Genomic DNA, 12,006 nt, shown 5'->3' on the forward strand with positions numbered 1-12,006 from the left:
TTGGCAATGACATCCACCATCCTTCGACCTTGTCTGAATTATTCCAAGGAATGGGGTGTAGTCCGGTTGCACTACAGGGAGTTGTCCATTATTGCGCCTGTACAACTTTCGTTTACAGCCTAAGCAAAAAGAAACGTGCGCACAGAAGAAACACGTTCTTAGGATCGTTCTGTGGCACTACTGCCTTGATTTTGTCACTCAAAACTCGGGTAATTTTAATTAGTTTCCCCCTCACGAAACAAAGCACACACAAACTGTCGCGACTTCTATATGTGATCTACGTCTATTTAGTCCCATGATTTGCAATACAAGGAATACTTTGAAAAAGAAAGGGAACAACGCACGACAGGCACTTAGTAGCTTAGCAAGTCACTCGAACTGCATAAAGAAACTGATTGCGAGTGATGAGTCCGTCTGTCCACTTTGTAGTAATCGGTCCATACGGCACAGTGTGTGAGTAAAATTCGATCAATTCATTGTCTACACTTACTGACAATCATTACTGCTTCTGTGATGAGCAGCACGCGCAGCTGTTGTGCTGGTGTGCAAAATAAGATAAGTGTTAGCACCCAACCTCAGGTTGGAGTAAGGATTGGGGGAGTAAGGATTGGGGGTCGTGATTGGGGGGTGCAAGTATATGGGCTTATGTTTGGGGAGGATCATCCCCTCTTTCTCCCACCCCACCATACCACAGTAAAACGACCGACCAACTCAAACTAGAAGACATGCATATCAATTTGGGCGCATGCATATGCATGGGCGTGAATGGTTTTTTATGGAAGGGAGCGGGGGGCGGGGGAGGGAAATGAAGGAAGAAAAAGGCCTTTATCTGCCCCCGACGCCCCCACAACTTTAAAAACCAAAGAGTACAGCCATAATTATTGGTTATTTGCTCCGTAATCAGCAATTTTCAGCAGATTCGGGGCTAAGAACCTTAAAATCGGCCATATTTTCAGAGAGCTGGGTAGAATATATTCGTTGGTTTGAAGTAATGCATTTACATCATACTTCAAGGTTCTAAAGAGAAATCATGAGTGCATCGACTCTTCATTTAACTTGGGTTCAAACGAACCGTGCCAGGAAGAAAAATATCAAGAATAATTATTTATTAAGGAGCTTGTATTTACATAGTCTATTTACCTTATGCCTCGACTGCCGTCTGGATGCGTAGTCTGAGCTTCCTCTCCTTATTTTCGATACAATTCAGATTGTACACAATGCAGTCTAATGTCATTTGTAATGGGATCGTAAATTTTGACTTGCTCTCAATAACTGGATTCGGGATTGAAGCATTTTAATTTATTCTAGCAGTACTGCACTGTTCCTGACTGGAACCTGTAGCTTTGAACAGTGAGGCTATTCCAACTAACCGTTATTCATGATCAATATCTAGTTGCCTCTTTGAATAAAATGTTACAGTGAGAGGCATTTCCTCCCCTTTTTTTCTCTTTTTTTTTTTGTATTACCAGTAGACTTTGAAAATAGAAAATTGTAAGACAATTTGTGATAATAAAGTAGCCCTTTGCTGGGACCACTCCAAATCATCTATTCATTCTTGTTCAAACATTTTTGTAACTCACAGGGTCAGGGACCCTGTGGCTCCAATTGAGTGACTTGGAGGACAAGACGCATCAGTGCAGTTTTTGCTATTTTGAGAAGTACGTTTTTGAAGTTTCAACATTACACCGATCCTTATGGCAGAAAGAAAGTTCAAACTGACATCCTGATGCTTAAAAATTGGAATTTGAGAGCGAATTTTTCACAGAATGTGCATTAAGACTGGTTTTACTTGAAATCATAAATATCCTGAAAATTTCAGCCTCGGGAAAGATTATATTTCTGAGCAGCAGCGTTGCCAAGTTGAAACTTTAAAATCGCATATCTCACTCCAAAATTGAAGTATCAAGTTGTGCTTTGAGTGAACATTTTTCAAAAAAAAATTCTTTTCTGATATGTTCAATCACATTGTAATTTGTAAATTTAAATCCGCCTGGTTGCCATTTTTCCAATTTTCAATTTCAAATTTGGCAAACTCACGAATAGCAAAAAATCCAATGTTTTAAATTTGAAGAGTAAGGTGTAACATCAGGGACAAAATAAAAAGACGGAATTGAATTATGTACACACATTTCAATAAATTATTATTGATACAAGGAGTTATTTCAATTGAAGTAAACAAAGTATAAAATATGAATTGACAACAAGTTGCATAAAAGATGGAAGGGCTAGTACTCTCCCTTGTGTTAATTACAAAAATTCCTTCCGAAAGAATTTAATCATTTACAATAAAAACAACAAAAACAATAAAATGGGCTAAAAATATAAAGATAAGTTATAAGCCATGGGGAAACTAACCAGAAGGAACACATGCTTGAGAATTATCTTTGTAATCTTGCTTTGCCCTGAAATATTAAGAGCTGAATTATTGCTGGCAAGTTTGTAGATATGAGTTGCTGCTGAATCCTTTTTTGTTAATTCCACCATGGGTACACATGCTAACCAACTGCTTTTTAAAGAAACATAGTTAAGATTGCTTAGTAGTCGTCAAAATAAAAAAAAAAAAAGACAAAAGGCTGTAAAACCATGAAAAAACAAAAGTAGCATTCCACCATAAAAATTTGGAGAGTTGGATGCTTAATTTCATTTGTTAAATTTTAAGAGCTGAGAAACGTGAGCATTCTAACCGCATGCGCTTTGAAAAAAATCTTCTGACATCAACTTTGATGAATTCTAGCAACTCTTAACATTTTTCTTTTACTCAAAGTTATTGGTCAGAAATTTCAGCCTAAAGTTTACAAGAATTTATCACAAGTGTAATAATACGAAGATAGTATGATCAAGGCAATGAACTTCATGATTAAAAAATGGAACAACTAATTTTAAAACTATTTTAAATCGGAGTTTCACTGCTCCCTTTTTTACATTTTCACAAATAATTACTTATATTGAGTGATAAAATTATTCTACTTTCTTGATCCGGTTAGACTTTTTCTTTTTTCTTAATTGGGAGGGGAGGGATGGTGAGTTAAAAAAAAGTATAAATAAATAAAAGCAAAGCGTGTAACAAAGTTGAATTATGGCTTGAGACCACTTTCAAAATGCTCTTTCCAAAAAAAAAAAAAAACAAAGAGGTAATTCTTCCCAGAGTTTGGTATTTGATAAAAAAAAAGAAGAAGAAAAAAGCTGCCAGAAAACAATATGAAATAAGAGAGAAAGAGAGCATGAAAAAGACTAACCCTTAAAAAGTAACTGATGATTCACAGTGCAATTTTGTCACAATAATAGAAAATAGAAAAGAAAGGAGATTCATATTAATCCATTTTCACAAGGTTTATAAATATTTGCGAGTCCCTCTCCCTCTAATTTCATAGAAAATGTATAGCAGAGATTTTTATTGGGCCCTCTGCGAAGCTGAAACTTAAAAAAAAAAAAAAAAAAAAAAAAAAAAAAAAAAAAAATAGTTTCCCCATAAAAAAAAAATCTGATCAGACCCAAACTAAACTGGAGAAAAGACACTTTCAATTTAAAAACAAATTGGAGCCCTTTGTTAATACTGATTTGCAATTAAAAGCAAATAAAGCCACTGAAAGGCTCCGACTTTATTGTGATTTTGTAGTTTGATTGTAAAATTTGATAGTTACACAATATTGCACCAAGTGTATTCTTTCTTGGATTCCGCATAATAGGCACGATTTTGCTGTACGAAAAAAGAGAAATATTTACATAAAAATAGCATACAAAAATATAAGTTTGTGTGTACATAATAACAATAATACTATACACGCATCCAAAAACTTAAAGTCAAATTTACTTTTCAACAAAAGTAGAGACACAGTGAGGGAGGAAAAGTAGTTATTGTTGGAACAACTAAAATTGCAGTGAAATACCCTCTTATCGTTTACATAGTTCCTTTTTTACAGCTTGTAGGCTTTCTTTTGTAAAATAAATTTTACACTAAATGACTTAACAATTGAAAATTTTAAAACTAATTGGTAGTTTTGTCCTCGCCGTTTATGAATAAATGGAAGACACTCAAAGAGGCACTTAACATTGTACAAAATTATCAAAATGTACTGTCATTAATTTAGGCAAAAGTTTATAGTTTAGGAAGGGACAAGAAAAAAGTTCCAATATCATCAGAAGTGAAACCTGACACATAACCTCTGGTAGTCTATTTTTATTTTCTTTTTTGATTCAAAATAAGACAGCCATCATATGAAAGGAAGAATTTCGGTCAGGGGTCTTTTTAAACGCAGGATTGAATTGTATTCTGGCATTTAAACTTTAACTTAAAAAAATAGCACCCTTAGTTGCATTATATATGTAATTCTTCTAAGGCACCAAGACAGGTCATAAAGTTAAAACATTCTCAAGATAATTTTCGTTACACAAGTATGAGAAGATAAGCCTTTGACAGTTTAAGGCAGATGGCTGTTAATTGGCAAGGTTCTTCAGTGCGCTTAAGTATTTCAAAAAGCTAACTAAAAATAAGGCTGATCAGTTAACAATTATGTTGGTTACATTCCTTGCAAGAATGAGAATTGTACTGTCCAGTGGGCCATTGAAAATGCCTTCAGGAGCTTGAGAACCCCTTTTGTTCATTTATAAATACCTGATAGAAAAACAAGGCTACTAGGTGAGAACATTGGCTTTTAAAACAACATATTTGTTGACAAATTATATATAAAGAGGTAAGCTTTTAGGCTGATGAATTCGACCATCAATTTTCCTCTGCTCTTGAATTTATTTAAGTATTAAACTACTTATAAAAACTACTTTTAAAATAGTTCTCTGTAAAAAAATACAAATAGAAAAAATAACAATAAAAATCTGAGGAGTAAGAGCAATTCTGCTAAAAAAATTTTCACAATTAACTCAATTTATTAAAAAACCATAGACTCTTTCTCTAAAGTATGTTGCCCCCATTTTCCTTTTAGACCTTCAAACGCTTCTTTTTAGGGAATCCTTTCGATAGCACAGATTTTTTTTTCTGACGGATTCTAAAATCGAAAGTATATTTGCCTCCGGTCAGAGTTTCAAACTTACTTTAAGTTTTTGCCGACGATTTCTATTATGCTTTACATGTATATTACAAGAAGACAACTGACATCACATTCTACTCAGCGAGACAATGGATGTAACATTGACATTCATCTTAAATTACATCCTACCTACGCGCAGAGTGATTAAAAGCGGATCAGTTTCACAGCCAAAGATCTTGACAGAAGCATTACTTTATTGCAGGGAAACAGCTCAAGGATTACCGTATGTATAAAAGCTGAGTTTTTTTTATACTTCTACGACTAATCGTAAGGAAACAAAAGAATCTGGAAAAATTACAAAATTGATTGACGATCTTTTGCAACTCTTTCGGTTCAATCTAAATGAAACCCAGAGAGAATTTTAAATAGCTGCCAACCTGAAGAAATTCCCCCTTACAATTAGTGCCCAAAATTTCCATAGAGATCTAGTTCTTATCGGTAAACAGGTAGAGCTATCAAGATGAAATCCTAACGGATGAAATTTTTTCAATTCCACTGATATTACTGATTCGTAAGAAAGCTTGGAAGATGATGCAAGTAAATAATCTATTTGTAAAAATAAGACAAAGATAATTGAGTGGCTGACATGACAGGCATTAAAGTTAGATAGGATATATTATCCAAATTTAATATTCATAAAAATAACCCTATAGATATTCATGTGAAACATGAGCATGAAATCAAGTGATAATTTTCAGATGATTGGTGGAGCTCCAAAAAATAAGAGAAAACTTGGCTATTTGGATTGTTTTTCTATATATCTCGTTATCAAAATTAGTTCTAACAAAATCATCAACAAAGTTTTTCAGACACCAACTGTATGGAGGGGGCTTGCTTCAATTTTTGCCAAAATCTTAAATTAATCCAGTAATTAAAAGAAAAGAAAAATACTTTGAGGATTCTAGCAAATCTGAAGAACGTTGTATGAACATTTGAGAGTTGCCAAATTTCCGTGGATAAAACATGTATTCTTGAGGAAAGTTATGCATATTTTTCCTTGAAATTTTCAGATATTTAAGATCAAATTGTAAACAAAATTGTCTGAAAAATGGAAGAAAATGATACTCAGAAAATTCGCAGGAAATTAGCTTTTGATCAAAGGAGTATGGTAGCGCTTAAAGGTTCATACAGTGTTTTTCCTTCGGATGGCAGGAATCCGCCTCGGCTACTGGGCCGATCCATGATTTTGGATCTGAGTTGAAAAAGCATCAATTATTGAAAAATAACACCTAATTTAAGGACTAGTTACTGTACAAAATAATAAAAAATCTCAATCATAAACAATATTTATACACAGCTATGACTCGAAATGCACCATCCATCATCAGAGGAAAACACCCTCGAACAAATTATTTCCGAAGGCAGATAATAGAAAAGTTTGTTCAAGCTTGAAAAAATCCACAACCATAGTTTCGGTATTCTTCAAGAGAGGAGGATATACACTGGATCACTCTCTAACATTAAACGCTTATGGATGGCCGAAAAGCGAAACCAAGTACCTCCGTTTGCAACATTGCAGACTTCCTGTCACACTTTATTTTTTCTTTGAAAAGCTAGTCAACATAATTTCTTAGAAACTTTCTTGATGTTTTTTTTCTATTGGCATAATATTCTGTACATAAATTCCGAGGTATGAAGTTGGCTTGTTTTACTTCAAAAAATAAAATAGGAGCGGAAATTCTAAAACATGACAATAGAGATACATGGTTTCGCATTTTAGTCATCGATATATATATCTGCCATGACAATATTTAGCCATAAGTTTATGGTTTGTCATAAATTAGAGGAGACTGGACGGAAAATATTTTGATCTCTTGCTGAAGAATGTCTCATCTATGGAAAAGAAATGAGGAGGTTTTTGACTAGCTGGAAACCCAGAAATTATGACTGTGAACTCTAAAAAGCTTCGGAATGATTAAATACGAACAGACCATCAAAGTGTTTCATTCTTGTTTTTCTGCCAACACCTTTAGTTCAAAGTTAATTCGCACAGGCGATCAATTAAAATTATGAGGGCAACGTCCTAACAGTTTAACGGATTTAATGCAGTAGTTTTTCCCTCTTTGCGATAAGAATGAGAGGTCTACAAAAATAAGGCGATGAATTTGCAAGTACATATAGATAATTTTCTTTCCATAAGAAAAGGTGACGAGTTGATGGATTGTAAGACTTCCAAAAAAAAAAAAAAAGTCTGATCGAGCTCAATGTTACTAGGCAACATCCTCCGATGAAAGAAGGTAACATTTTTGTAACACATTTGCAATAACATTCTCTAGTTTTCATATTTTTACAAATGGAATGTAAGATCAAATTTTGATCACAATTAATAAACAAAAACATTAAAGTTCTAACAAAAACATAGTGCCTGCGGGGGAAAAAAAAGGTTGAGGCAACTGAACTAGAAACTCTTAGTCATAAAATATATACGTCTTTTGGATTAGCTTTGGAACAAATCTGCAGGAAACTAATAGTGTGTGGAGGCTTATTAAGTAGGTATAAAGTGATGAAGAAAAACATTTTTGGAAAATATTGCACAATTTCATTATTCCTCTTAGCAAAAATGTCATCAGATTAGAAATATAATTATGACAGCACTCTCAACCAGGGTTTATCACTAGGAGAAAGAAATTTTACGTACTGAAAACGTCATCTAATTTGTTTAAAATCTGGTTAAAAGTCACGATTTGATCATCAGAGTGTAGCTTGCAAATCTGCAGATCTAATTGGCTCAACAAAATTAGGGTTTGTTGAATTTGATATAAAATTTCAACTTCCTTGCATACTTTGATTCTTTTTTACCACAGTGCATTTTCATCAATTTTCTATTGCAAAGCTCCAACAACTACAAATTACATATTCATAAAACTCTTCAGGAGAATTTCTTTGAGATGACCAAAAATGGGTAGATTCTTGATAATAATTTTTTAGCCCTTTCCAATGCTTCCGGTAAAATATGTAGCAGCCTCAAAGCTCACGATAAAACACTAAAAGTGACAAAGTTCAGAAGACTCAACCTTCTTTAAACCCTTTGTCAAGACTTTTAAGCACATTCAACATTAACATTCAGATTTGTCCTCTTCAACTAATTTCTGCGTATCTTTACCAGTGTCAGTCGACGAGGGATCCAGCTCCCTATGTCGAACGTGAATCTGTGGAGAGGATTTTTGAACTATATTACTAGGTGGTGCCAATATGGCCGAGGCAGGTTCTTGAACCACACCTATTTTTGTTTTAGTGACGTCGGATGGAACCTCATAGATGCCTCCATCATCATTCGACCCCACTGTCTCTATATTCCCTAGAGCATCATACATAGGGTTACTGAAGTCTCTATTTTTACTTCCTATATCAGTCATGTTGTACTCAACATCCAGAGGCTCTCCTCTCGGAGGGCTACTGCTGAAAGGCGGAGCACCGAACTCGACATTGGAGCCCTGCCGGAACGAGACGCTTTGAGAGTTCACCAAGCCAAGAGGACCTTTGCCGATCGGTTTCTTTTTGATGACAAAGTAAAAACCAGCTGCAATAGTCAAGAGGATTAAAATAATGAGAGGAATCATCAGAACAGAACTAATGAAGCCGTGAGATCGGGAACGAAGGGATTTAGTTTCGCAGAAGGGACCTGAGAAGTCCGGAGAACAACTGCAACTAAGCTCTTTGTCTCCACCATCCTGACAAACACCCCCGTTTTGACACAGACATATCCTCGGCTCTGGTCGAGGTCTCTCGGAGGCAGCGTCGCAGTAGATCTCCGATGAACCCATTCGAAGGTTGACGCCGTCCGGACAGGCACAGTGCGTTCCACCAGGTATGAGAAGACACAGGTGCGAGCAGGAGGCCTGACTACAAGGATCTGCGATACTTTGATTGTAACGGTCTTTATGGTAGACTTTTATGCCTGAAGGGTTGACAAGGTTTCTCGTCAGCACTTGAGGAACACCTCTTCCAAATTTGTCTTGGCGCACCAACTCACCATCATCTCTGGTGAGCCAATACAGATTGTTCTCAAAGACATCCAGAGACACAGGGTGTTTCAGTGCATCTCCTTTCATCACTATCTGTCGATTGGTACCATCGTGTTTCATGACCTCGATTAAGTTAAGCTTCGTGTCAACCCAATAGACACTGTGGTCCATGGCATGGTCGATTGTCAAGCCTGTTGGGTGCCTCACACCGGTTGTCACGAGAGGGCGTCTCTTGCTTCCATCCAACCAAGCGATTTCTATTTTCGGCAAGTTGCCGGCATCAGCGAAGAACATCTTGCCTAACTGTGGATTAACTGCGATTGATGTTGGATTGTCCAAACTTGCTGTAATTAGCGACCTTCGGTAACGTCCATCCAACTTGGAGACCATCACTCGGCCCTTGGGTTTCTGACCTGAGCGGTCATTTTCAGTCCAGTATAGGTTTTCTGCCACCCAATCAACAGCCACACTGGTTGGTTTAGAGATACCTTTCATCATCAAATCCTGCGCATGGCCTACTTTCACCTGACCGCCGACCGCATCAACCATGAAAGAGCGTTTTATGCTCCGATCAGAAGAGTCTGCCCAAAATACCATTTCTGTTTTTGGATCAAAGTCGAGTGCTTCAATTCGTTTTTCGTTGCTAATGACACCTAAAGCTTCACGATCATTGACCTTATAGCCTCGAATTTCTTGTCCATTCGAATAAATTAGGGTTAACTTGGGGTCATTGGCACGACAGACACCACTTTTACTATCACTGTGGGAGAAACCTGGACGACAACTACAGCTATATGTTCCATTGAGGTTGGTGCAGACTTGAGAGCAATGGTGAGTGCCTAAGGCACACTCATCTATGTCAACGCACTTTTTCTGGTTTGTTAAATTAACTGTGAATCCATTGTAGCAAGCACAAAGATACCCAGAGCCTGCCGTTAAATTGACACAATAATGCTCGCATCCACCCTTGTCCACATCTGAGCAAACTGTGTTATAATGACAGCCAGCTTCATCTGAAAGGTCACCGCAGTCATCAATGTGGTTGCAAAGGGCAGCTTTATCGACACATTTGCGGTTGCCGCACTGGTATTCGGCATAAAGGTCACAAGGTTTGTTTCTTGTGCTGGTATGACAGAGGCTAAAGTCATTTTCATCAGATCCATCTCCACAATTGTCGATGCCATCACAAACTTGGTAGAGGGGAATACACTTCTTGTTACCGCACTGGAATCGTTTCAGCGTTGTGCAGTTGAAGTTGGTGCATAAACTGGGCGCTTCATCAGAGCCATCACCGCAATCATCCGTGCCATCGCAGAGTTCACTTTGTTGTATGCACAGTTTAGTCCTGGCGCACTCAAACTTATTTTCAGGACAATAGCGTCCTCCGGGGAATTTGGGTGGACAACCGATTTCATCACTCAAATCGCGGCAATCACGGTCGCCATCACAACGGAAGTAAGACGCGATACAGTGTCCACTTGCGCACTGGAAGGTACCATTTTTACACTTGAATCCAACGCAGTCAAGTTCATCCGAGTTATCACCACAGTCATCATCATGATCGCAGCGCCACTGACTGGGAACACACTTTCCATTGGCACACTGAAATTCTGATTCCGAGCAAGATCTATAGGCCTCACGACAGATGTCTTCCGCTTCATCTGAATTGTCGCCACAATCATTTTCAAAATCACACAGCCATCGTCTGTAATGATAAATAGTGCATTAGTAACTCAACAAATAAGCTTTCAGATAGTTTAAAGGTGTATTCTGGTAACAAAGATGAAAAAGTACTATGAAACTTGAACAACAGTCGTCTTCAAAACATGATTGAATTTTTCAAACAATCCTATAATGCTTACGGGTGTTGACTTGTAATCTTGGCTTAATTCTTGCCAAGTATGAGGCAAATTGCATAGGAAAATGTTTGTCTGCTGATGAAATAGGACCCGAGTAACATTTTTTGACAGAAAACTTACAATTTTATTGGAATAAATTTGCCATTTTGTCGCCTTTTTATCACAAATAAAATTGTCAGGATCATCAACATTTCAGCAATTTTTCCATATTTTACAGTGACAATGTCGCAGTTTTTTATGGTTGATAAAGTTGCCATTAAAATGCAATACGCTTAAAATTTTCCTTCATTATAATTACAATTTTTTCACGAAAATGAGGTGAAATGAAATGATGAGAATCAGCATTGATAGAATAGTGATTTCTTCGCAATAAAGCAATAAATTCAATTACGATAATATTGCAATAAGTTTCCCTTGATAAAATCACAGTAATCTATCAATCAAATTGCAACTTAAAGGGATCATTGCTGCTTGGAAAGTGGATGAAACAGCCTTGTCATGCATATGTGATGGCTTGTTAAATAGTGACACACACATTGATTACTTACTTTGGTATGCAGCGGCTATTTTTACATCTGAATTCAGAGTCTGGGTTGCATGTTGGGCAATTTTGAGGAAGTTCATCAGAGTTATCGCGACAATCATCTTTTCCATCACAGAAAAGCCACTTGGGAATGCAACGGTAATTGGTTCGTCCTGGGCAACGCTGCCAACCATTGGTGCAGTTCTTCTGCCTACACATGTAGGCAGGCTCATCAGAATCATCGCCACAGTCATTGTCAAAATCACACATCCACGCTTTCGGTATGCAGTGTCCGTTCTTACAGGTAAATTCTGATTCAGGATTACAAGTGCGGTTACCTGAAAGTTGAGATTGAAATTGAGCAATCATTGTACCAATCAAAAATCATTAAACATATCTAGGAGTTAGTAACATTTTTCGTCAAAACAGTAAAACTGATTAATTTCTTACTTACAGAATACTTTTCAGAATACAGCAGTATTTCGACTGTCTGCATTAATTCAGTAAGTGGAATCTGGACAAAGATCTCATAAGGCAAACTTTTCAAAATCAAGAATGAGAAAAAACAAGCTAAATAAAAAGCAAATATAAAAAAAAAAAAATAGAATCTAACATTA

General features: G+C 36.6%; 1 protein-coding gene across 1 annotated transcript in view; it reads right to left on the reverse strand.

Moving 5' to 3' along the window:
* Nucleotides 1-2,110: 2,110 nt before the first annotated feature.
* mgl (low-density lipoprotein receptor-related protein megalin) overlaps nucleotides 2,111-12,006 on the reverse strand; it is a 188,165-nt gene continuing 178,269 nt past the window's right edge. The window contains exons 51-52 of the mRNA XM_019044291.2: nucleotides 11,415-11,727; nucleotides 2,111-10,712 (exon numbers count right to left, since the gene is read on the reverse strand). Of these exons, the coding sequence (XP_018899836.1) occupies nucleotides 8,099-10,712; nucleotides 11,415-11,727 (2,927 nt within the window). The 3' untranslated portion in view covers nucleotides 2,111-8,098. The remainder of the gene's footprint in view (nucleotides 10,713-11,414; nucleotides 11,728-12,006) is intronic.

This window comes from Bemisia tabaci, chromosome 5 (assembly GCF_918797505.1).
Source record: "Bemisia tabaci chromosome 5, PGI_BMITA_v3".
Taxonomy (NCBI): Eukaryota; Metazoa; Arthropoda; class Insecta; order Hemiptera; family Aleyrodidae; genus Bemisia; species Bemisia tabaci.